Source organism: Cricetulus griseus (assembly GCF_003668045.3).
Source record: "Cricetulus griseus strain 17A/GY chromosome 1 unlocalized genomic scaffold, alternate assembly CriGri-PICRH-1.0 chr1_1, whole genome shotgun sequence".
In the NCBI taxonomy this organism is placed as follows: Eukaryota; Metazoa; Chordata; class Mammalia; order Rodentia; family Cricetidae; genus Cricetulus; species Cricetulus griseus.
Genome location: NW_023276807.1, coordinates 219,002,444 through 219,028,478, shown reverse-complemented (window position 1 = coordinate 219,028,478; position 26,035 = coordinate 219,002,444). Strand labels below are relative to the sequence as shown.

Sequence of the window (26,035 nt, the reverse complement as noted above, 5' to 3'; positions counted from 1 at the left end):
TGTGTTGCTGTGATAAAACAGTGACAAACCAACTTGGGGAGGAGAGGGTTTATCTGCTTATAGGTCACAGTTTATTATTGAGAGAAGCCAAGGCAGAAACTCAAGGCAGGAATTTGAGGCAGGAATCTGGAGGCAGAAACTAAATCAGAGACCATGGAGAAATATTGCTTACCGCCTGCTCCCTGTGGCTTTCCTAGTTTTCTTTTTTCTACACCCCAGGACCACCTGCCTAGCGATGGCATCACCTACAGTGGGCTGGGCTCTCCCTCATCAATCATTAATCAAGAAAATGCCCCCATAGACTTGCCTACTGGCCAATCTGGTGGAGACATTTTCTCAATTAAGGTTCCCTCTTCCCAGATGACCGTAGCTTAGGTCAAGTCTACAAACTAACCAATGCAGCAGAAACCACTGACCCCAGCCAGTGATCCCAGGCCCTCCTACTGGGGCTCTGGGCGTGGGCAGTGGGGTGGGTATAGTTGTTCCTTGGGTGACCAGGTACTGCCAGGACAGGGGAGGCTAGGAGAATGCCTAGCTGCTTTCTGTGTCTTCAGAGCAAAGTCATAATATTGAAAACACAGAATTATGGAAGCCGCTGGGTGGTGGCGGGGGCAGGTTGGGTTATCCTGAAGGAATGAGGTAAGGATGTGAAGGTCAGTATGGAGATCAAACCTGACCTATAGACGGGCAGGGAGGCACAGGCTGCAACCAGCAGGATGTGTAGGATGAGGGAAGTGGAGTGTGTGTGTCTGTGTGTGCACACATGTGTGTAATGATGGAGAACAGACAGAAAGCTAAGATTGACAAAAGGGAAAGGGGGCTCAGGTCCCCACACAGATACAGGAGGGTGACCCATAGTGCAGGACTGCTGAAGGACCAGTATGAAAGAACTAGAAGGAGCCCAGGACCCCATGACATAACAAAGCCAGGCTTCTGCTGGGGTTCTGGGAACTGAGTCAGTTCCAGTGAGGTCGCCTAGCAACTTGGGGAAAGCCAGGGCCATGGCACTCCTAACACCCCAGGGAGTGAAGGAAGTCTTCCAGTTTCAGGTGAAGATCTGGGTTAGAGACATTGACTCCAATGGATATAGTGGGGAGGGGGAGGTGTGCCAGCAAGGGTGGCACTTGGTGGCACTTCTAACATCCCAACACACCACCTCTCAGGGAACAATGGATGCTTGTGGATGGAATTCTAGAGTCACCAGCTCTGAGTCTGGAGCATGGATGCTGGAGGATGGAATTCCAGAAGTCAGAGGCTGTTTTGGGCTCATAGGAAATTCTAGGGTGTGGACCAGCTCACCAGGAATGTTGGAGAAGCAGCCCATCATGGATGGGGGAGGAGGATACAGTACCTGCCGGCTGGTGCCTTGGTCCCCAGCAGCCCTCTAGAGCTGTGCCCCACATGTGAGGGAAGGTGTAGAGGCTCTTGCTGATGGGAGCTGCAGGGAAGGACTACATTGCACAGAGCAGTGTGATGAACAGAAACTGCTGGGGGCTAAGAACAGGGCTCTAGGCCCACGAGGTCTGCCATTGATCTACTTGGAGTTCTCCTAGCGAGAACATCCTCACCCTGCAGAGAGCAGTGCCTCTGTGTATGGCAGGTCTCTTTATCTTCTCATTTCTTATTGTTATCGAAGTGACTCTTGCTTCTCCTACTATCAACCCCTTCTAAAAAGGCTCCTATAGACACACCACTGAGGGAAAAGTTTACACTATCAGTCTTCCCCTCAGTCCACAAGGGAGCCTGAACATCCGTCATGCTAAACATCACCTCACTAAAACTCTTCTCCACCAGTCATTTACACTCTAGTATGAATGTACCAAGGTAGCTAGTTGAAAATAGTCTCAAAGAGAAATTAACTTGTTTTAGGGAAAAGAAAATGGGAGCCATAGTTCAAAACCTGAGGCTTGTTGGAAGTGCACGGCCTGGGACTGCACTGGCTGTGTCAGAACTCTCAAAGAAAGGAGTGTTGGCAAAACGGATGAATGGGGTCAGGAAGATAGTTCAACGGGTTAAGTATTCACACACAAGCTCAAGAGCCTGACTGTGTCTGAGGCCCAGAACACACTTCATAGACAGCCAGGTGCGGTGCCAAAGTTTTACAATCCCAATGCTAGGGAGGCAGAGACAGGCAGCAAGTCCAGCCTACTTGGCAAGTTCCAGGCCTGTGAGAGACCCTGTCTCAAAAACAAGGTGGACTATGAGTGATGACTGACTCCTGAGGCTGCCCTCTGACCTCCACATGCACACCCACACATGTGTGCTGACACACAGAGAAGCACACCCACACATGTGTGCTGACACACAGAGAAGCACACCCACACATGTGTACTGACACACAGAGAAGCACGCCCACACATGTGTACTGACACACAGAGAAGCACACCCACACATGTGTACTGACACACAGAGAAGCACGCCCACACATGCATACCAACACAGACAGATGTGCCAGGCTTTTTCTTTGGGGCCACCAACCAGCTCCAAAATCAGGACATGGAGACTTATTAGTTATAAGTGCCTGGCCTAACTTAGGCTCATTTCTGGCTAGCTCTTTCCAACTTAAATTAACCCGTTTCTCTTTGTCTACCTTTTGCCTTGGGCTTTTTACCTTTTCTTATTTTCTTGCTGTCTCTGTGTCTGGCTGACTGGCAGCTTCTGGCCCCAGGCATCTCCCTCATTCTTTCCTCCTCCCTCTACTCTCATTCCTCCTGTTCTCTTTGAGCCTAGAGTTCTCCTCCTATTTATTCTTCCTGCCTACTAGCCCTGCATATCCTTTCTCTGCCTAGCTATTGGCTGTTCAGACCAATCAGGTGCTTCAGGTAGGCAAGATGAAATAGATCTAACATATCTTTACGTTATTAAACACACATCCTTACATCCTTAAACAAACACAGCATAAGCAAATGTAACATACCTTTTCACAGTTAAAGTAATATTCCACAGCATAAACAAATGTAACACATCTTTGCCTAGTTAAATTATTCCACAGCACAAGGGAGCACACCCACTCATATGTACTGACACACATGGGAGCACACCCAAAAGAACATATTTCCAGAAAGGGGAGGCACAGCTGTCTAGAAACCAAGCCTGATTCTTCCTTGATGTTCCCACATTCCTGATCATTCTCAGGATTTTCATGCAACGGTGCCATGCCCAGAAATGACATTGTCTCCTTTCCCCATAACCTGCAGAAACCCCAGGGGCGAGAGCACCTGCGGAGACTCCTGAACTGGGAGGAATTTGATGAGCTGAGGGATGCCCGGCGGAGCATCCTGTTGGACACCGTCTATGACAGTATCATCTTTGCTGTGGGAAAAGGCTTCCCATGGGTCGAGGTGGTCCAGGTGGTCAAGTTCACAGAAGAGCTGCTCAAGGAAACCAAAGGTAAAGAGTGACACTGAAGGCGGGCACATGGGAGCTCCCAGGAGCCAGAGACCTCTTCAGAGGCACTGCTCTCAAAAACAGCAGAGCCCCGGGCTCTGTTTCCCATCCCTGATCTTCACACAGAGAAGCACACTCACACATGTGTACTGACACACAGAGAAGCACACCCACACATGCATACCAACACACACAGATGTGCCAGGCTTTTTCTTTGGGGCCACCAACCAGCTCCAAAATCAGGACATGGAGACTAATTAGTTATAAGTGCCTGCAAATCCTGTGCTACTCCACACTGTGGCCACATGCTCATGACATTGGCTTGGCTTATATAAACCAAGTGTGTCAGTTCTCTCCTTAGAGTCTTTCATGGACCCTCCTTGTGCCCTGGGGCAGCAGGTTGTCCCCATAGTGGGTTATGCTCCTCAGAAGGTGTCCATTCTGCTGTGGGCTGGTCACTGCAGAAACATTATGGAAACATATGACTTAATTCCACAAAATAAAGACTGAGTATTTCCCACCATCATTCCTCAGTGTGAATCACACAGTGTATCTTTAGATTGGATTGTGTTAGAAGGCTTGGTTTTTAATATTGCTACTTGAGTTGCTGACTTGAATTTCATAAGAATATCATGTGATGATTTTGGCTTGAGATTAGGACAAATTTTCCATCAAATATAAAATGACCCGGGACACACTTCTGTAATTTCATACTGTGTATTTATCTGAAGCAAGTCTTCTCAGCATTAGAAAATTGAAATATTAATCGGTTCTGAAAAACATTGAAGATGTTCTATATCTTACAGTCTTAAATATTCATCTAAGATTTCATTTTTATATTTAAATAAACAAGTGGATAATCTCATTAATATACAACTTTAATTTAATCTTTAATCAATGATAAAATTACATCTGCTGGAAAATGTTTAATATATAATACTCATAATTGGTAAATGTTTGATTTGCATACCTATTTTCTTTACCTACATAGCCAGAGTTGTGTTACATTTGATAGGCATGAAGCTAGAGTATGGTAGTGAACACTTTACTCTCAACACTTGGGAGGTAGGGGTAGATGGGTCTCTGTAAGTATGTGGCCAAGCCTGGTCTATATAATGTACATAGTGAGTCCCAGGGCTACATAGTAAGATCCTGTCTCAAAATAAAGTTGGTGGGGGACACAAGGGTCACAAGTGGAAAGCATTCAAAAAGCCATGCCTACAGCACATGGGGCCTTGACTGAAGGTACAGAATTCACAAGGGAGGGAGTAGTGTTACCATCACCCCACTGCTGAAGGTTCACCTGTACAACCTCAGGGCCTGTTCCCTGGACTAGCCACCCATGCCTAACTCTGGGTCTTCTGTGCCATCCACTGACTTCCAACATGGCCTCTGACTTCACTAGGCTGCTCGCCCCCAGTTCTGCCCAACACCAGCCCTGATCTTGATCCCCCTTTTCTCTCCCCTCTGGTAACATCTGAACCAGCAGCCCAGATTGGGCTATGATCCCAAATGCCTAAACTGCAAAAAATAAAAGCTCTTAAAAGTGGGGCTGGGGAAATGTTTCATTCAATAGATTGATTGCTGCACCAAGTGTGAGGACCTGAGTTTGGGTCCTCAGCAACCACTTAAAGGCAAGGCATTGTGTTATATGCCCATATGTGGTGTGTGCCCCAGCACTGGTGGCAGAGGTTTGGAGTCAGAAGGATCCCTGGGACTTGCTAGCAAAATGGTGAGATCCAAGTTCTGTGAGAGACCTTGTCTCAAAAATTAAGAAAGATACCCAGCATTAATCTCTGGCCTCCATACTTGCATGTGTAGGCCAGCATACCACACACACACACACACACACACACACACACACACACACACACACTACTTGGTTCTTCAAAGAGCTGAAAGCCTGAGACATTTTCTCTTTCACAAAGGCAGATTGTGATAAAGCCATCTCTCTGTCTAGTGAGAAGGTATCAGCATGTCCACACTGTGCTCAGTGTCTGCTGTGATGATCACATTCCAGGGACCAAATCTGCAAACAATGCATGAAGCAGATTAGAACTCTCTACATCACTTACACCCCAAGTATCAAAATGAAGCAAAGCTGAGGTAGGCAGCATTATGGGTAACAGAAAACTAATCATGTCAGCAACTTAAAATACTGGGAGCAGACTTAAAAGAATAAATAAACAGAAAAAATGCAAGCCAGGAACAGCATTTGCTATATTAAAAATTGCAAAGTTGCCTGACTCAACAGTCACTGACCACACTTTGAAGTCTTTTATCATAGTGGGTAGCTGCTTTTCCCCCTATAGATGCTAATATTTTTTAAATTTTTCTATGGTTTGTGATAAACTGGACGGATGTTCTCCATTCTATTGTCCTGCCTCCAGTGCCATGGTTTGATGTTGCTTCCTGGGTGTGGAAATCCACCCTATGCATCCTCAAATTTGGCTCAGATGGAACTGGCAGTCAAACAGCAGTGTCCTGGCATAAGTGTCTTTTTCCTCTCCCACATACTTATTTTTGAAGCAGTCGGTTACCACGCTGGCTTCTTCAATTATTATGAGCTCCTGGTGCCTCAGCAGCAGAGGTAACGCCAATGCAGACAGAGGGTGTGTTTATAAACTCAAGCGTTGTTTCTGCACAGCCCTGGCCAGCCACTCTACTGGATATTCTGTCAAGTGCACTGGGCTAAGTGAAAAGCTAATGGTCCAGAATAAGGAGCCAGACAAGGCATTGCATATCTTCCCTTCATCTGTAGATGGGTTCAGGTTATGGGTCAGCACAAAGGAAGCCCAGGAAATCTCTTGAGTGCTTTCTAATCCAGCTGCCATAGGTCATGACCTATCCTGGCACACATGCACACAAGCACCTATCTGTATGAGCGACGGCGGAACTGTTCACTATCCTGACGAGGGCACCCGAGTCTCCTGCCCCAGTCCCTCCTGGGAACATCACACCTATGACAGGTGTTGGCATAGGATGCAGCCAGTGGGGGCCACAGGCCAACACCATCAGAGTTTCTGTTCCGGCTGACATCCACATTGGCTGCCACTCTTCTTGGCAGGTGGCTTCCCTGGGGTGCTTTGTTGTGGCTAACCTAGGCTAAGGATGGTTGTATTTTGTTTGCACGACAGATGAGGACATTGGCAGGCAGTGTTTAAGGAGGGGTAGTGTTTGCACAACAGTGATTCAGAGCCCTGACAGGATGGCTGCCAGCTCAGCTTATCTCCTTGCCCAATCGAGCCCAGCACTGGGAGGGAAATGGCGGCCCTTTATTCAAAAGCATAAGCTGATTCCGTCCTGGCAAAGGATCTTCTGGCCTCAATTCTAGGCTCTGTACTTGGCACCTTCTTGTGCCAGCCTCCGGGAAGACTGGGCAACTCACATCCAGCTGCCCCCCCCCACTGCCCCAGGCCTGGGATGAGATCACCAACCATGGGGTCAAGTTGCAGAGTTCTTCCAGTCTGCCACATCCTGGTGGGGAGAGAATGGCAGGAAAGGGCAGACTTTATGTTCTGTACCCAGGCCACAGGAGACTCGGGAGAAAAGAGGGAACCTTGAATATACTACTGCTCAGGAAGCCATGGTCAGGAAGGAAGGGTTGAAGGGAGCTGGAGCAGCCTAGCCTACCTCAGTTTCACTCCACAGCCCCTGCTCTCTGCTTGCCTGAAGGATGCTCCCCAGCCAACTACCTGCTTCCATATCTTGTCACCATGACAATATGGACACATGAGGTAGGGAGACACCACTGTCCTATTGCCTGGCCACAAAATCCTGGGGCTAGTATGAAGGCAGCCTGGAGGACCAGTTGATAGAAGCAGAGCAGAATGTGTCATGCTCCTGGCATCTGTAGCTCCACCCATGCCACTCCTGATTCTCCAGGAAATGTCACTAGGCCACCACAGGGTGGGAAGGCAGCCACCTGCCTGTCCCCAGCAGCCCAGACTGGAGTAAGCAGTGAGTCACCAGGCTACCCAGCATGGTTCTTCAACTCAGGGTACTCATGGCCATGCACAACTTGGGTACCTTCACCACTACCCCCTGCAGCACCCCAGGCCAGCACAGCAGAGAGCAGGTGCTGGCTCCTGCTGTCTGGGACAGACTGAGCAGAGGTACCCCCAGACTGGGCTGGGATGGAGACATTAGGGCAAGCTTCTTTGCCTAGGTTTCCTCCAAGGCCATTGGTGGAGACATGAAATGTTTCTTGGGACAAACGGCAACTCTCACTTCAGAGATTCCCCTGGGTGAATAAGATGCCTCAGGCCACTCTTGAAAGTGCCATGGACAGCAAGAGTCAGCAACACACACCTGTTTCCTTACCATCCTCACCATCCTTACCACCTTCGGCTGCAAGTCCGAGAAGAGCTATTGGCAAGCTGCTTGTTTCTAAGACTGCTCTCATTTGGTCTCCAGCTGCCATCACCTCCCGATGTCCTCACGAGGTCCCCCTTCTGTACATATCCACTACTTCTCACATAAGGCTCCACTCAGGCTACATGACTTCATTTAATCCCAACAACTTTAAAGGCTTTATCTCTTCCGCCAAGAAAAAAAAAAACAACAGCAACAACCAACAAACAAAACATTCTAAGGTCTTTGGGGGTGGTTAGGTGTCCAATGTATAAATTTGAAGAGGGAACCCAGGTGTGGTGACATGTGTCTATCATCCCAGAGATTGAGATAGAATGTTTTGAGATGGAAGCTATCCTGGATTATAGCACAAGAGTCCATATTAAAAGAAAAAAGAGCAGTTCAGGATGGGTGAGGGTGAGGAACTCAACCAGGGTATACAGTGAGGTCACTGCTAACTATGTCAACAGGACTGCCACAGAAGCATTCCTGTTCCCTGGTCATACCGTCTATCCCGCCAAGGGTGGCTATGAAAAGTCTAGCCTTACCTGTGGCATCAGTAATCTTCCCTATAGTCTGGTATGAAAAGCAGTGTTTGAAAGATGAGATGCTGTGAGATTAACTTTCCTAAGAATGCACCTAGGGTAAATGGGTTCAAATTTGAATCCAGGTCTCTGTCTGACTCAGAATCCACACCCTACATGGTGACTTGCATTTTGATCAAGGACCTGAGCACCTGGGGTGTATACAGACCTGAGAGGTAGAAAGGTATCCTGAGAGTGGGCCCCTGCCTTAAGTGGCATGGGAAACTGGCCTGAGGGAAGAAAAAGCACATAGGAGGGCCAGGTAAGCTTCCAGGGAGTACACTCTTACAGCATGAGCCTGGGGACTGATCCCAGTCACCAGCAGGAGGGGTCCCATGGGGTCAGTGTCTCAACCCAGACTGAGAGAGTAGCCTGTGTCTGCCAGCTGTCCATGCCACCTTTGGACTAATATGCATGTCTCCTGCAGGCTGGTACTCCAGCTCTTGAGTGTCCTTCCTCAGCCAGCGGCGGCCCTAGCATCCAGAGCACAGGTGCTGGATAAAGTAGTTAATTGGCAGGCTAGGGACAGAGTCCTGTCCCTGACACTCCAGGATTATTTGGTTGTTTCCATCGCAGGCAGGGGGGACAGTTAAAATGATGGGGCTGCAGAGTCAGAGCTCCCTTCCTAAACTGTAGCCCACTGCAAAGCATGGCTCCCAGCACCCACAGCAGCCCACTGTGGCTTGGGGAACTGCCGGCTCCATGGAAATCCTCACAGCTTCTTAGAGTGGAAAGGGACCCAGGAGGCCGATCTATCCCCAACCCATCAAACAGCACACTTTCGAATTCTCCAACACCTGTGTTCCCCTTCCCACATCAGATACCAGATGACTCTCAAGGGACTGGATGGAGGTCACTCTGTATCCAGGTCTCAGGGCCCTAAGATGGTATCCACACCTCTAGAGAGCCGGGTGGATTCTAGATTATCCCCAGGGAGGTGCTGGTAGAGACCTAAGGAGGAAGGAGAGGGTGAACACGCAAAAACACATCATTTATCATTATGGGAAGCCCTGGATATTCACTGTCTTTGGACCTGACAAGGCAAGATTTTTATTGGCTCCATTTTCCAGATGAAAGCACTGATTTCTAGACAGAGTCACCTGTACAAGTGAGGGCATGCTGTGAGCAGGTGTGAATTCTCAGCCTGGGCTCTTAGGGGCTCACTGAGGTGCTCTGTTGAGAAGCCAAACTCTGAGCTCAGCTCCCAGTGTCAAAACCATCCTGAGCTCAGTGGGGGACTGTCAGCCAGGGAGGCAGAGATCAGGAAAGGCTCAACTAAAAGCCCAGGGCAGAGAGGAAGTTTCAACCTGGCAGTCTGGGAGGGTCCTGGTGGTCCTCCGCCAGAGTTTTAGAATCACACTGCCCACTCTCCTGTCCCTGAAGTGTCATTGGCCTTCGCAGAGGAGAGGGGTGTTCCTGAGGGGACTTCTTGCTCTAAAGAGAAAGGAAGCCAGCATCCAAGAGACCCAGGCAGGTGACATGGAAACAGTGCCAGGCAAAGGTGAAGAACTCTCACAGCTGTCATCTCAAAGTGTTGTGTCCCTGGCCGTTGGTCAGCAGGGCAGACATAGAGCACACTCCCAGGGTCACAGCAGAAAAGTGTCTCCTGCCCCAGCCTAGCCCTTCTTTTCCTAGAGACTGTGGCCAGCTACCTTCAGAGACACCTCTGACCACAAGAAGCCACAGGGTCCAAGGGAAAGAAATAGAAACATGTCCCTTTCCCAGGTTAGGAGTTGAAACACTCCAGGACTAGATCCTGATGCCTTGGCTGGGACAGGTCCCACCCCTTTTCTGGACCTCAGTTTACCCTTCTTTAAAGCAAGATCCTGTGGTCTAGAGAGATGATCTACCCCAAGGAGATTTGAAAAACATTGCACTTGCTCCACCTTGTTGATGACCCGACTGAGCTCATTAGCATATTGGGGTTGCTCAGTTTCCTCAGATGGGTTTATTTTCAAGGTCCTTGGCTCAGACCAGGCATCTTTGATATAGTACCTACTGCAGAATGGCCTTTAGAAATCTGAGAGTGTTGAGGTCCTTCTTGCATCTACCTCTAAGACTCTACAAAGAGAGCTTGAAGCCACTTGGAGACAAGAGGCTGGGACTGAATTCGGACTCTGCCGTTCATCAACTATGCATCCTCAAGTGAATCCCCCACCTCTCTCTGAGCCTCAATGTACCCCGTGAATAAGGGTGAGCCTCCCTGAGTTGAGAGGGGTTTGGGAGCCCAAGTGGCACAGGGACATGGGACACATGCTGTGGGGTCATCCGACCCCGAGGATAATGCTGCCTTGGTAGTCACTGACTAGGTTCCTGGATGCTGGGGCACAGAGTGGAGCTCGATGGAGATGATAGGCGTGGTCTTCCCTCTGCCTTCCTCTTCTTGCTCAGGTACTGAGAAAGTCAAGTTGTCAGGTTGTGTGTCCTGGCTTGACTCTTCTGCCTTGGATCCAAAACACAGCAACTAGACCATCTTGTCGGAGACCCCTCGGTCGTCTGGTGCCCATCTAGAAAGATCAGTCCCTCTTCACCATATCCACATCCTCCCCTCCCTCAGGGTGGCCTCACGGAGATGCCAGCACTCCCCTTCCAGATCCTTTTTGCCTAGTGCTGGAGCAAGCATCTTGTGTTGCCATCGGCAGGTCCTCCCCCACACCCCTCTTCCATCATTCCTCTCCTCCTCCACTCTGCTCCTCCTCACAGGTGTGGGCCTCCAGGGGTTTGGGGACAGACTTCAGGAAGTTCCCAGTGGCCAATGCAAATGAAGGCCACTCCCTGTTATTGAAGAGCAGTGTGCAGGCCCAGCTCTGCCTGCCTCCACCAGAGACTTCTACTGTTTAATCCCTTGGTGCTGAGTCACTGGGACACAGGGAGCAGATTATTCATCTCACAGCAGAGAGGGACAAGGTCTACTGAGCCCAGACAGCATCTTAGATGGAGTTCAAATTCAAACAGTGATCTTCTCCTTGACCCAAGCAAAGGCTACACTAGTGTTTCCCGTACCTTTCAAGAAAGCTTAACAGAAATGTGTGTAGTCGCTGGGGGTACAAAGCACAGGATGGCCTTGGAGAAAACAGCAGGCATGACCACTCACATAGGGGGGCAGGTCTTCCACCCTGTGCACTACCATGCCAAGCCAGGCTGCAGGCAGAACAGAGCACCTTCTGGCAAGTTCACCGTGAGGAGCCTAGAGAAGTTCTGACGGGTCACCTAGTGAAGGTTCACATACAGTCCTTCACCCAGGCCTGCAGGCCAGCTTTAATGGACATAAGCAATGACTTCCTGGCACTCCCCTAGGAACACTTGTCTGGTGGTCCCTCTACTTGGCTGGGTTGATTGTGGTTGCCGCGTGTGCTGGAAGATGAACTGTAGTCCATGAGGCTAAGACTTCTTTATTCAGGTAAACACTAGTCCAAAACGCAAGCCAGAGCGAGCCCACAGGTAGCAAGCTAGCGTGGCCAGAGAGAAGGGGCTTTACACGTGAGCCCCGCTCTTTTTGAACCTCCTTCTACGTCATCTCAGACTTTCCCCTCACCCCGCCCTCACGGGTGTGTCCCAGAACACCTGTCCCGGTTACCTGGGGCGGGGCTAGGGTGTCTCTCTACATGGCTGCCATCTTCAGTCTGAAGCCTAATGAACCTTTTGTTTCTTGCTTTTTGCTTCGCTACCCCTGAGGGCCCTGGAGCTCTGCTGTAATGCTTAACTTGGAGGAACTTAAGAACTATATGCCTTCCTTCAGCTAGCACCCATCCTCTATCCAGCCCCTCAGTACTCCCAGTCTTCCTCATCCTGGGCCTTGCATGGACTGCAGGTGCTTATCCATGCATGCTCGGCTCTTGCTTAGGTAATTTGTAGCATACATGTGCCCACAAAGAAGCCAAGACTGCCTATCCCTCATCACTTTCAACCACTACCACCCCCTGCAAAAGCAGATGTGAATCTGTCAATATGCCTACACATCTGAGCAGCCCCAGACTCACACACATGTAGAAAAGGCCCCAGCATTAGGTGGGTGACCCAGAAGTGATTGCAGAGAGTGGAGGCTCTGTATTCCTGCTGATCACACTTCATCCTGCTTGGTAGCCCCTCGGGCAAGAGGCTGGGGCCCCATGGCTCTGGTCTCAGATGCAAGGAAGAAATTCTAAAAGCAACCCTGTCCTAGGAACCAGTCCTTGTCTTCTGACATGGATGGGACAGGGCTATGTATGGAGTGAACCATCTGCACCCCAGAAGTCCCTAGGTATTCTAAAGTGCAGGGCTGAGAGGCACAGTTGGGGGCTTCCACTGGGCCTAGTCCTTCCTTTCCACTAACCAGGATGTGTATGGTGCTCCGGAAACGCAGAGGAAAAAAAATCATGTTAAGGACCAGGGATTTTGGCAGAGCTGGGCATCAGAACATGGTTAGAGCGCAGATAATTTTTGTCCCATTGAAAGTGCTTCCCCTTGACTCGCTGGAGTTTTAATAAGCTAATGTGCAAGAGATAGGAATCTAGTCTCATTCTGCACGTGGAGACCTAGATTTGCCAGCTCTGTTGGCTGAAGAAACTGTCTTTTCTCCATGTATTCTTTTAGAATCTTTAGCTCTAGTTCCATGGGTTTCTGTCTGGGTCCTCTGTCTATCCTGTCCCATGGGTTTCTGTCTGGGTCCTCTTGTCTATCCTGTCCCCCATGTTTATTATAGAGTCAAAGTCATACAGATGACATGAAAATGGAAGCAGTACTGACTAGGGAAAACAAAGGGGACTGAAGGAGAGGGAGGAGGAGAGGGGAAGGGAGTAGAGTATGGAGGGATGTTCAAAGTGCATTGTATACGTGCATGAAAATAGCCTTATGTGGCCTGGGATAATAAGAGTTTTAAAATGAAAGAGGAAAGAAGAGAAACTGTGTGTATCAGAGGAACACAAGAGAATGGCAAGATGGGAAGAGGCCAAAGAAGTTAAACGATGTTAGGGTTTGAACATGGAACATCTTCCACAGGCTTTTGTTTTGAGCACTTAGTCCCCAGCTCTGAGCATTTTTGCAGGCTGTGGAGCCTCTAGGAGTAGATTGGGTGGAATTGGCCACTAGGAGAGGGCCTTTGAAGGTGATGCCTGCCTCTGGTTCCATTCTCAGCTTGCTTCCTTAGCCTCCACCGTATGTGATAGCCTCTGCCACATGCTCCCACACCACTGACTGTCCCACTCCCCAGTTCCTTCTCCACTGTGTGGGGCTAACACTGTGAGCCCAAATAAATCTTGCAAGTACCTCTGTCAGCGCTTAGGTCATAATCACAGGAAACAGTAGACAAAGGTGACACATCAGAGGCACTCAGGAAAGTATCATTCAAAGGGGGCACAGCAAGAGGGAGCTGGGCTGGCTTCTGGACCCAGGTTAGTACCAGATGAGGGGCCCAAACTGCTCCTTAGAGCACGGTTACTCCCTTCACTGTGTTCCCAGGGATGCTGATACTGTCAATCAGCTGTCCTTGCACTAGAGGAGTCTTTGCTTCTCAGATTGTTGTCAGCTCTGACAACAATAGGGCAGCAAGGGACACTAGGCATTGATATGGCCACTGTTCCCCAGATGGCAGCTGCCAAGAACCTCAGGTTGGTGAGCCAGACCAGCACCTGCTCCTAGCCAATCCTCCAGATGGGTCAGTTCTTCTCTCCATCATGGCCTGTTGCTCCTGCTCACAGTCATCCCACTCCTACCCCAAGAACCCATTTCTGCTCACCTTCAGCCTGCTGCTCAGATGTTCCAAACTGTCTTGTCCTGAAAAAAAGCCACAACTATTGAGCATGGCCCATGGCTCCCTTCCATATGCTTGCTACCCACTTTCTCATCGACAGTTGCTGCTATCTATCTGCCTTTACCATTCGGGGCCCAATCTTACCCCAACCTGGCCCATACTGTTGTTTACCCAGCTCTTCAGCTCCATCTTGAACCTACTGTCCCTGCCTAGCTCTGCCTCTTTTAACCAGAACAAAGCCGTTTGCCCAACCCCCTTCTCAGAGAGCTGTCATTTGAGTGCTCTTCTGGCCCAATTCTGTTCTTCCTTGTTGAACATCATAGCTTCTCCCACCCATACTTCCTGGGCAGGGATGTGTTTTTTTTTTTTTTTTATCACAGTACTAGCAGCACCTAGCACAGCACCTTTTTAAAGAACAGACAGTAGCTGGGCATAGACTTAGCAACAGTTGACAGAGTCACCTTGTAAAAGGGAAGGGAGGGAGCTCAGAAAGGAAAGCAAGACAGGAAGGGGGTGCAGGAAGAGAGGAAGACAGGAGAGAGGAGAGAGAGGAAGGGGGATACAGGAAGGAATGGAGAGAAGGGGAAGGAGGAGGAAGAGAGGCAAGGGGATACAGGAAAGAGTAAAGAGAAGAGGGGAGCAAAGAGGGAGGGAGACGGGAGGGAGGTAGGAGGGTACCAGGGAGGAAGGAAAGAGGAGACAGACTTTTCTCAAATGGCTAGCACAACTCCTCCATCCCTGTAGCACCTGTGGCTTTCTCCCCGAGACAAATGAATATATTAGCTCACAGGACCCTCCAACAAGCTTTTAAAGCAAATATATGCAACCCTCAATTTACATTCAACTCAAAGTTGCCCCAGCTAGGAAGGGACTGAGTGTCTTGGGCCTCCAAGCCAGGGTCTTCCCTAGAGGCAAAAGCACAGCTCTCAGCACTGAGCCTGCTCTACTCTGAATGTGGGGGTCTGCCCGTGTCAGGCTCCAGCCTGTAGCCATCTCCCTTCCTCACTCACCTGTAGAGCCTGGATATTAACAGTTTAAATCTGAAATGTCTCCTAAAGGCTCGTATTTGGATCCACTTCCCAGGGACTCCTTAGGAGATGGGCTAACCTGCTGGGGTACTAAGCATGGGCCTTTGAGGGTGGCACCCAATGCCTGTCCCAGCCCTGCATTCTGTCTGCTTCCTGGTCCACTGTCACATGATAGTCTCCATCTCACACGTAAACTGCCACAGACAGAGCCTCACTACCTGGCCTTCCATGACTTCCCCACTGTGAAATACCTCCAAAAATGATCCAAAACAGAACACACCCTTCTTCCCTTAAGTTGATTCTGTTGGGTTTGGTCACAGCCACATAGATGTAAAACCATACCAGACAATCTCCCCAGCATGTATTAAGGAGGCCTTCAGCAAAGAAGGGTCCTGTCTACCTGCTGTTTCCAAGGCAACATCGCTTCAACTCTGGGTCCCCGAAGTGATAAGATGATGTTCAATGTTCCCACATAGAGCAAGGAGCAGAGTGAGTGGAGATCTAAGATGGAGGACTTTCAACACCACCCTAGGGACAAAGCCAAGCCTCTGTGGGAGATTGGAAGGGTAGAGGTGAAGACTCTCTGAAGCCAGGGAAATAAGGGGTGATAGGAGGAAATAAGGAGGAGATACACAAAGGAGTCACTCTAGCTTCAGGAAAAAGCCGTACTCTTGCATTGTGAACTTGATTTCCACAGTTGTTAATGGATCTGTGTGGCTCACTAGTCTCCTGCAAGGGAGGGCAGGAGAGTCATGACCAAGCTCACAGTGTTTAGCCCTAGTGCTGTGAGAACCAGCTCTCCTGGCTATAGCATGGTCATGTTCCTAAGCCACATCTTGACTTGCTCTGCCCAGGAGCTGCACAGCATTCTGCCATGACTCTTCGGGAACCAATTCCTGTGTCTAGTCCTGGCAGCCTGGATGGACGTCTACCTCCAACCATTGCACCTGGAGGTTAAGGCATGGGAAGTGACAGGAGAGAACTGTTCCCCCTCTGAGGAGCTACATTCTTGGTGCTGTTCTCATAGCTTACTCTTTGTGTGAGGTCAACACTATTTATCCGACTCTGTCCCAAGTTCCCAGTATACAGGTTACCTGGACACATTTCCAGTTATCTCCTTCTCCTCAAACAGCAGAAACCCCTTGTTGCTCCCTTTTCTCTTTCCCAAGGAATCCGGAATTGAAGCAATATGAAGCACAGTTGAAGCAACTCAGAATAGAAGCTTAAAAACAGAGGGTGAAATAATCCTATAGGGAAAATGTGATACATACAATTTACTGCTGAAGATTGGCCCTGAGTTTCCTGGAAACCAAAATAAAATGGGAAATGAGATGTACTCCAGAGCTCTTGGGAGCTAATGAGTGGGACTGGAGAACAAGTCAGGATGCAGGCTCTAAGGTTGGACCTGGGTTCACAGCCCAATTTACACTCTGTACCTTACTCCTCTATACCCACAGGCTGCTCCATCACAGAGGCTGTGACAGTCCTGGGGAACAAGCTTCGAGATTACCAGAAGCAGTTCAACGTCACCCACCTGCTGGCCCTCTGTGACTATTTCCACAACACCTTCATCCGACACTATAGACTCTACCAGTATGTCCTGAGTCAGGAACAGGAGGTCAACCTGACAGTTGCCCATGTGCAAATGTGTGCGCCACCCCAGCCCCTCCCGCTGACAGAAGGCATGGATAGGGATGTGTGGAGGCACGAGCAGCAGATGGCTGAGCTGAGCACAGCTGAGGTACAGAAGCGGACGAATGTGCTGCTGCTGAAGGAGACACTGAGCCTGGAGCAGGCACATATGCTACAGAAGGCCTTTGGGGGTGAGGAAGCTCCGGTGCAACTGCAGCCCCGACCAACCTTGAGGAGAGAGGTGAGGCTCTGTCTGCCAGCCCCAGGATCTCTGAGACACAGCAGGCTGGGCTAACTCATAGGCCTCCTTCACTGTCTACGCTAGTAGTGGGGACAGAGTCATACAGGCATCTAGTATCTCCCACAGACTTGGCATGCACATCCTCGCACAATATCCTTGCAGAGTAGAAACTCATGTCCCTGTTTTCATGATGCCATGATGGGGTTAAAGAACATCAATTGTCTGATGCCATCAAGCTACCACGGAGTAGAGTTCCTGGTTGTTCAAAGACTGCAGACCTTGAGGTTTGACTTTTTCCCTCCATGTCATTGACTGGTGACAGATTCCACTAAGGCAGTCAAGAAAGGGACATGGACCTTTGAGCTGTTGGGGAATGTCCCAGTGCCCTTTGTCTGCAATCAGACCCATCATCATGGAGACCCAGGGTGCAGACAGCTCAGGAAAGGTCTGTGAATAGCTGGCCCAGAGAAGACTGGGAAGAGCAGAGAGAGAGAGAGAGAGAGAGAGAGAGAGAGAGAGAGAGAGAGAGAGAGAGAGGAGAGGAGAAGAGACAGAGAGGGAGGGAGAGGGAGAGAGGAGAGAGAGAAGAAAGCATGAACAGATACAGCAGGAGAGATAATTTTAAGATTGTTTGAAAGGGTTATGTGGTTGTTTGGTTAGTTTGGGCTTCTGATCTGTCAGTTAAAGAAGAAAGTATTCCTCCGAAGTTCAAAAGAATGTTTGGGAAATTGCTAAAATAATAACCCAGCAGGTTAGATGACACTCATTCAGGGCCAAGACTCGTGATGCATAGTAACAGGACAAGACTCTGCTATCTAAGTACATTAGGACATCCAAAGTAGGCAGCCAGTCATGGTGGTGTAACACCTATGATCCTACCAGTCAGGAGGTGATGGCAGGAGGATCAGGAGTTCAAGGCCAACCTTAACTACATGAGACTCCATCACAAAACAGCAGCAACAGACATCCAATGGGGATCCAGGAAGCTCAGTGACAGCTTGTCTCCAGGTCCTTCAAGGACCTTTTTCTATGATACTGTGGAGTCTGTAGGCTAGGTAAGGAGAGGGCTACCTCATACCAGCTCCTGCTCCACCATGCTGTTCAGCTCCCCTTTAATCTTCCTCAGAGCTCTCTGGCAAAGCCTGGCGGCCCTGGCAATAAGCTTGAGGGAGGCATTCGACAACCATCACCATAGGACAAACACACAGCTCTATGGGGTTAGATTCTTCTCTAAAGATCTGGAGAAGAACATTATTCTTATATTGAAATAAAACCCAAGGAATATTCTGAGGTAAACTGTACACCAGATTTTAAGTATGTATTACAAACAACAGCATACCTTGTTGTATATCCCTCATCACTCCCAGATATCATGCATAACTTCTCCTCTGTTGCGTCTCCAGGGCACTATAGGGTCAGGAATGTGAAGGGGGTCACGGTGTGTTCTGTTAGAATGGCAAATGGTGGCTGAGATCATCATATTCTGTCTGTAGTGGGCTGGTCCCAAGGTAACCCCATTCTCTAAAGCTCTGCCTGTCCCCTCCGATGACATCACTAGGAGGGAGGGAGGAGTCCACTATGGCCATGCGGTACATGACTTTCCACTGGTCTCTGGTCCCCAAACCCCAGAACCATGTGAGGAACAAATGACACACTCAAGGAGATTTCTACCTGGGACTTGAAGGGGAAAGGGAGCGAGCTGGTGGACAGGAGGTACATTCACGGGGAGCCACAGCTGTCGGTAGAAGGGTGGGCCCTAGCTGTCCTCCAAGAATACTCACTAGTGTGTGTCCCACAGGCTCTGGAGCGTCTGGTCAGTGAGGCCATCCACATCCAGATCGCATGCCTGCAGGAGCTTCTACAGTATGAGATCCAGGCAGCCTTTGACATCCTGGACCTGAGGCTGCAGAAGAAGACACTGAGCCTCGGTGCTCCTCCACCCCCACTTCCCTGTATCACCTCTGGCCAGGTGGCCGTAGAGGAGTCTCCTAAGGCCAGTAAATCCAATAAAGGAAAGAAAGGCAAAGCTAAGAAGTAGGAGGCTGGCACCTACCACCCGAGGACCCACGAGAGAAGCAACATGGGTGTGCTCAGCATAGACTAGAAGCTCCTAGTGATTAAAAGAAACAAAGCTACTCCTGTGCTGCCTCTGTCTTGGAAACCAGTGTGTGATGGGAGAGGGTAGCTGCTTGGCTAGGCCAGACCTTTCTTTTAGTGGGACCACAGGGGTTGCCTGAGCAGAACACACCCTGGGGTTCTCCTTCCCTGGACCTAAAACAAGTGGTAGAGGGCCTTACAGTGCATGCCAGGAGAGAGTTCACGCAAGGTCAAGTAGGTCCAATAGGCTCACAGCCACCCAGAATCAGAGCTGAAGAAAGGGGAGCCAATGCTCGTCCATATCCGGGATCTTTCCCTGGGGCACTATGCCTTCATGCAGACACCCAATACAAGCTCTTAGCTACTAGTTTGACAGGGGATGATAGCACACCTGCATGAGTAGACCACCAGCCCAGCCAGGTTCATCCAACTCAGCCCCAGCCAAGCCAGACTGGAAGGAACTGATGCGGCAAAGCTGGCCAGGAGAAGGTAGTTCTTGTGACCCTGCATCAACAAAGCCATGGCAGAATCCTTTCGCCCTCTGGGACCCCCTTCCCAGAAGGAGTGGAGTTCCACTAGAGGGTCATCCACTGTGTAGGTGGGATGTTAGAGAATGGTGTGCAAAGCTGGGTCTATCGTTCTGTGGGTAGAATGCTTGCCTAGCATGTGCAAGGCCCAGAGTTTGATCCCCATCACTGTATAAACTGGGCATGGTAATACACACCTACAATCCCAGAATCTGAGAGTTAGGAGGCTCCCGGTGATCCTTGGCTACGTAGAGGTCGGCTTTGGATACACGAGATCCTGTCTCAAAAAAAAATAATAATAAAATAATGGGCTGGATGGATGGATGGTGGGTGGATGGGGAATGAGATAAGAATCTCCTTCCTTTGTCCCTAGAGATTGAGAATCTCAGGGGCAAGCCTCTAGTGAGCCAACGCCTTCATCACAACCACATGGGGGAGAACTGCATTGCTCTGAACTGCTCTGCACTGGATGCTTCTGTCCTTAGGAGTTTCAAGCTCAGAGGGGGAAACTGACATGCCTACTTCTGCCTGACTTCCATGGCAGAGTAAGCTCCCGGTATTTGTGAATCGGGTTTCAGGAGAGGGGAGACTCTACTGCCTCTCAGGCCTTTCTGAACCTGTGATGAGAGCAAATAGAGGGCTGAGAAGTTAGATAACAGCAATGGCCCGGAGATGACTAGCGGCACCAAACATGATTTTCCAGCTCGGGTGGGTGGACTCTAAGCTGAGCATGGACTGAGAGCTTCTTCCCTGAGCCCCACACACATACCAAGCTGTGAAGAGCCTGAGAAAAGAGCTGCCCATACCAGGATGGATCTAGGACAGTGTCAGGCTCTGAGGATGGAGTAGTTACAGGTTTTGTTCTGTTGGGAACAGTCTTGAGTGGCATCTGCTGGGCTGGCTTTATTCTTTATTCCCAATGTAATAGAAATCAGTAGACTTGCTTTAAAAGAAGACAAGATGTGTTCATTTGTCCCAGGATCAGCCATCACACCTTTGGTGGGGACATTGTTATGGTCTGAATCTAACATGTCCTCCACAGGCTCCTGTTGTGAATTCTTGTTGCTCAGGCAGTGGGCAACTATTTGGAGAGGCTGTGGAACCTTTGGGTAGCAGTGGCTGGGTGACAGAAGTATGTCCCCAGAGGTGGGCTTTTAAGTGTGATTCCTGGTCCCTGGCTCCTGATTTGGCTCCACTTCCTCTGCCTCCTGGTCTGCTACAGTGTGAATAGCCTCTCTGCATGCTCCTCCCACCATGGACTGAGCTGCTCAGCCATGCTTTCCCTGTCATGAGGGACCCAAATGCTCAGTAAAACTTTCAACCCTTAGATTGCTTCATGGGTGTTTTGGTCACAGCCATGCAAAAAGTAATTAACAGATGCAAGAACATGCATGAGTGAGCTCTCTTGCGGATTCAGGGTACATGAGTAGACATGGGTGACATACCTCACCTGTCCAAGCCTTCCATAACTCAGTGGAACACTCTGTGGATAGTAGGGACTCCCTGGGCTATTAAGTGCAGTGCAAGCCAACACAAACAACCAAGAGAGTCAGCTCCTCCTCTTCGGGTGGAGCCCAGAGAAGACTCCTGCCAGCTGCTTAGTCCCCAAGCCACTATGCACTGTAGGTGTGGGAAGCCACCAGCCAGCAGGCTCCAGAGCCTGTGGGAAGGGTGGAGAGATGAGCCAGGCACTTGTGTAGAAGGTAAAGACTAGGAAGGAAGGACTTGGCTGTGGCCCGGGGTGGGGGTGGTATGTTAAACCCACAGCCATATACTCACTCCAATGCTTGCTATTGCACTTTAATTTCTCAGTAGTGAATTTGGCAGCAACAAATCTGACAAAGAAGAACCTGGCTGATAAAATGTTATCTGCTTTTGAGACAGAATCTCTGTCTATGTAGCCCTAGCTATGATAGGACTTACAATGTAGACTAGGCTGGTTCTCAAACCTGCGGCAATCCTCCTGCCTCACTCCCTTGAGTTCTATTTTAGCTTTCTTCTTTCTAGAAAGCTAATGGCAATGCAACAATATGAACAAACTGAGTACTGGATACACCAGGAAAGCCACAGAAATATCCACGAGCACAGAACGATCAGGCAGCCGGGCATTGGTGGCGCACGCCTTTAATCCCAGCACTTGGGAGGCAGAGGCAGGAGGATCTCTGTGAGTTCGAGGCCAGCCTGGTCTATAAGAGCTAGTTCCAGGACAGCCTCCAAAGCCACAGAGAAACACTGTCTTGAAACCCCCCCCCCCAAAAAAAGAATGATCAGGCATCCCATGAGGCCAGCAGGACTCTAAGGCTATCTGGAATCTGGAAGCCAACACACAAGGAGCATATTACCATGAGGCATTTCCAGGATGACTGCTCTCTGTGGACTCTTAAGATTTCTTATACACGCTGCTTCATGCACTGACACAAAAGGCCTTCAACCCTGGTAAAGGAAGCCAGTTTTCTGTGTTCAAAGCAGATTCAACAGAAAAGGTTGCTAGTTCCAAGATTGCTATGCACTTTCATACAACTGAGGCAGAGCGGAACCACACATGTGGAATGTCTTCAATATTGTGAGTAGTATCGGAAATTCAACCATAGTCCAACCATCTCAGCTGGGGAGTTGTCTCAGTGCAGTGCTCACTGTACACACATGGCACAGTAAGCTGGGTATGGCTTCTAATCCAGCACCCAGAAGGCAGAGACAGGAGGATCTCTGGGGTTCCCTGGCCAGCCAGCCTAGTCTACTTGGCAATTTTCAAGACAGTAGACATCCTGTCTCAACCAAACCAATCAAACCAAACCAAACCAGCCAAATCAAACCAAATCAACCAACCAAACAAGCAAAAAACTCCAAAGTAACACCCCAAAACAGAAGGCACCCAAGGAGCCACAGCTAAATTTGACCTCTGGCCTCCACTGGTACATAATCATCCTCTCCGTGTGCACACACATGAACCCCCATACATAAAGTTCAACATTCATTAATGATAAAAAGTATTTGCTTTAGGGTGTTTTTATCAGTTGTATCCACAGGAACAAGAGAGAAGGGAGGCAGACAGGAGGAAACTGGACAGGTCTCTGCCGATGACATTGTCAGACAGTTAGTAGTAATCACATTTTTTTTTGCCAGTATTAATTGACTAGTTATGAGTTCCAGACACTTAGGCATTGGGGACGCAACAGTGAACAAACTGAGAATGTATCCCACTTTAAAGGGGCTTGAATTCTTTGTTCATTTTTTTGTTGGTGGTGGTGGGGTATTTTTTGAGACAGTGTTTATCTGTATAACAGCTCTAGATGTCCTGGAACTCATTTTGTAGACCAGGCTGGCCTTGAACTCACAGAGATCCTCCTGCCTCTGCCTCCCTAGGCCTGGGATGAAAGGCGTGCGCCACCACCTCCCGATAAAGGGTTTGAATTCTAAAGCAGGAAATTAAGAAATGATTAAATAAGATGCCTGGAGATGCCTGAGGGTGCTCACACTGTAGCAGATCAGGAAAGAGAACAAGCAGCACCAGGGCTAGACCCAGGGGCCAGATACCAACTTCAAAGTCCAGCCACTAGCAACCAACTTCAGCGAGCCAGGTCCTGCCTCCCAGAGGCCATAAACAGATACACACAGCAATGTAATCTTGGGTGTCAGTGTGTTCACTGCCAAGGCTGTTCAATGTTCACTCTGTGCCAAACACGGGTGGGTAGGTCTTACGCATAGACAGAAAAAATAACATGAGTGCCCTAGCACTGTAGCACTCATGGGGACTCCTCACCAAGGTTACCCCTCCATCAGGGTAAGAGCATTCCCCAAGTGGACCAGCTGAAACAGTCCACTGCCATGGACCACAGTGATTGGACCAGGCAGGGGAACACGACCCAAACTGGACCAATTAGCATACTTCATCCTTCCACCACACCCCTAGTCATAATGATTGACTTGGAGATTTTGCTACTTAAAATTGACAGGGCTCATTCCCTCTTGGTTGTGAGATTGGGAGAATTTTAGGGGGGTGAGGAAAGCTTGGGACTGAGACTCAAGCTGGAGAGAGGGAAGACGAGAGACCAAAATGAGCAAGAGAGGGGAGAGCTCTGAGAGAGTGATTATATCTTTAATCCCCCACGCTGGGGGAAGCTCCACCCTGTTGTTCAGTGGTTTGGTTGTATGAGCCAAGGTATACACACCCATTATCTGACTGAGGTCAGTGGGAAGGGCAGGGAAGGATGCAACCCTGACAGATAAGGAAACTGAGGCTCACAGGTGGAATGATTGCTCAAAGTCCCTTGGCTAATAGAGGGTGAAGCTCTGGAAGGAGCAGCCAAAACTCCCACTTGCCTGGATGACAACTCCTGGACCCCTGACAACCTTTTCAGGTGGGTCCTGTAAGCAGGACCACCACCCTCCCCACATGAGTCATGGGCTCTGTGGCAGAGACCATAGGTGGTCTCCATGGAAGCAGAACACTATCCAGGCTCAGAGGCAGCTCCTCCCTCTGGAACTTGTGCACTTGAAGTCAAATGGAACAGAGCTTGTTTGCCTTGGAGCTGTAGCAGAGCCCATTCACTAGCAAGCTTACATGGGCCGCTGATGCTTTGCCAACGGGTTCCTCATGAGGCCCCTTTGAAATGTCTAAGAGGTTCCCAACACTGTCTGAAAGTTGTCTTTTATCCCAAGTGGTGAGAGACAGCATCCATTGACAGTGCCCAGTCTTGAACTAAGGGGTTGGGTGGGGAACCCATGTCTCCCCTGAGGTACCTTCTACTCTGGCGTTTTGAGAACATGATTCCCAGCTGTGGCTCCACGAGATACGAGGCATAGGGTTTCTAAATTTGACTCAGGACTCAGATATGATGTGACCGTGGTATCCAGGCCCTGCCCTTTCAGAGGAGGCTCTCAGGGGTTGTCCTTCCTGTGGGCTTCAGATTTCAAGCAGAACCTGGAAATAGTTTCCTTTGGCCCTTAAAGTACAGGAAGTGGCACAGCTGAGATTGCCCAGAGTGTGTGTGCGTGCATACGTATGTGTGCATGTGTGTGCACGCGTGTATGCATGACTCTCTCTCTCTCTCTCTCTCTCTCTCTCTCTCTCTCTCTCTCTCTCTCTCTCTCTCTCTCTCTGTGTGTGTGTGTGTGTGTGTGTGTGTGTGTGTGTGTGTGTGTGTGGTCTCTACCAGACTGGTCAGTATGGCTTTGGAGCTTTTCTAACAAAAGCATGGAGCTGTGAGGAAAAATGGGACAATGCCACCTGAGATTCTATGAGAATCTTACAGGCCAGCAGCCACAGTCTCGAAATAGTGTCCAAGGACAGTCCTCGCTGCTATCATAGGCATGTGTGGAGAGCTTGCTGGGGGTGTAGACTCATAGCCCATTATAGTTGGGCAGCTTTGTGAATCAGGAACCATGAAGGGACAGACTGTGTGTTCCACACAGGCCTACCACCCACTCTTAAGTGCTATTCTCTGATTCCAGACAAGGCTACAGAAAACTCCTCCGTTAGCGTCCAACCCACTCAACAATGGCGGTCATTGATACCAGCTCTACCAGGTATCTTCTACTTCCTTCCTGTGCCTTCTCTGATGTCACAGTGTAGGTACCAAGAGGAGCCAGCATGGCATCTGCACATGCAGACCTTCGAGTTGCTGCTCAGTATCTCATGGGACATCTCAGCTCTGGCCAACCACTTCTCCCTTGTGTCCCTAGGGTAGATAATCATGGATCATCAGAAGGCCCCAAAGAATCAGGCACTTGTCACCCACAATAGTGGCTAGTTTGGGGGATGTCCTAGTTTTGTTTCTGTTACTGACCCTCACAGAAAGCAATTTGCAAGAGAATGTGTGTATTTGTCTTCTAATTCCAGCTGCAATCCATCATTGTGGAAAAATCAAGGCAGGAACTCAAGGCAGCTAGTCACATCACATCCAAGAGCAGAAAGAGAGTAACTACATGCTACTCGGGTCACTTTCACTCTTCTACTGTTCAGGATCCCTTGCATAGGGAATGGCACTGCTCACAGTGAACTGTGTCTTCTCACCTCATCTAACTAGTCAAGACAGTCCCTCACACTGGGTAATCTGATCTAGACGATCCCATGTGGAGAGTCTCTTCCCAGCTGATTTTGGTTATATCAGGAGATGTTTAAAACCAGCACGGGGATACATTTTATACAGACTTGTCTTTCTCTTTGGGTCTCACCTCCGCTCTCTGAGATTGGTCTCCAGAGAAATATTATACTGCAAGCGCTTTTGTCATAGATTCTACTTTCACAAGAGAATCTGGGCTCAACCATGTGGTTCTCCTTTTGTGTTCCCATAAGCCAGTGCAGCCTTGTCACTGCTACCTGACAGACCGTTGCAGACCTCTGTGGTTCCCAACAAGCATCACTGGCCACACTGTGTAGTAGGAGTTAATGCGCATAGCTTGCCTCTGCTCCCCACAGCATCTGCTGAGACAGGTCAACAGGGGTCAAGTCATTCACT

The 26,035-nt window shown here is 49.4% G+C and overlaps 1 protein-coding gene across 1 annotated transcript; it reads left to right on the top strand.

Moving 5' to 3' along the window:
- Nucleotides 1–1,001: 1,001 nt before the first annotated feature.
- On the top strand, nt 1,002–18,991 carry CUNH8orf74 (chromosome unknown C8orf74 homolog). Its single transcript, XM_027390041.1, has 4 exons — nt 1,002–1,049; nt 3,198–3,390; nt 16,538–16,953; nt 18,752–18,991. The coding sequence occupies exons 1-4, from the start codon at nt 1,002–1,004 to the stop codon at nt 18,989–18,991; spliced, it is 897 nt and encodes a 298-aa protein (XP_027245842.1).
- Nucleotides 18,992–26,035: the final 7,044 nt, after the last annotated feature.

Bases quoted from the DNA above. Each gene is read 5' to 3' on its own strand.
- CUNH8orf74 (XM_027390041.1), top strand. From the start codon at position 1,002: ATGGCACTCCTAACACCCCAGGGAGTGAAGGAAGTCTTCCAGTTTCAG. The intron at 1,050-3,197 runs GTGAAGATCTGG...CATAACCTGCAG, and splicing joins AGGAAGTCTTCCAGTTTCAG to AAACCCCAGGGGCGAGAGCA. The intron at 16,954-18,751 runs GTGAGGCTCTGT...TGTGTCCCACAG, and splicing joins GACCAACCTTGAGGAGAGAG to GCTCTGGAGCGTCTGGTCAG.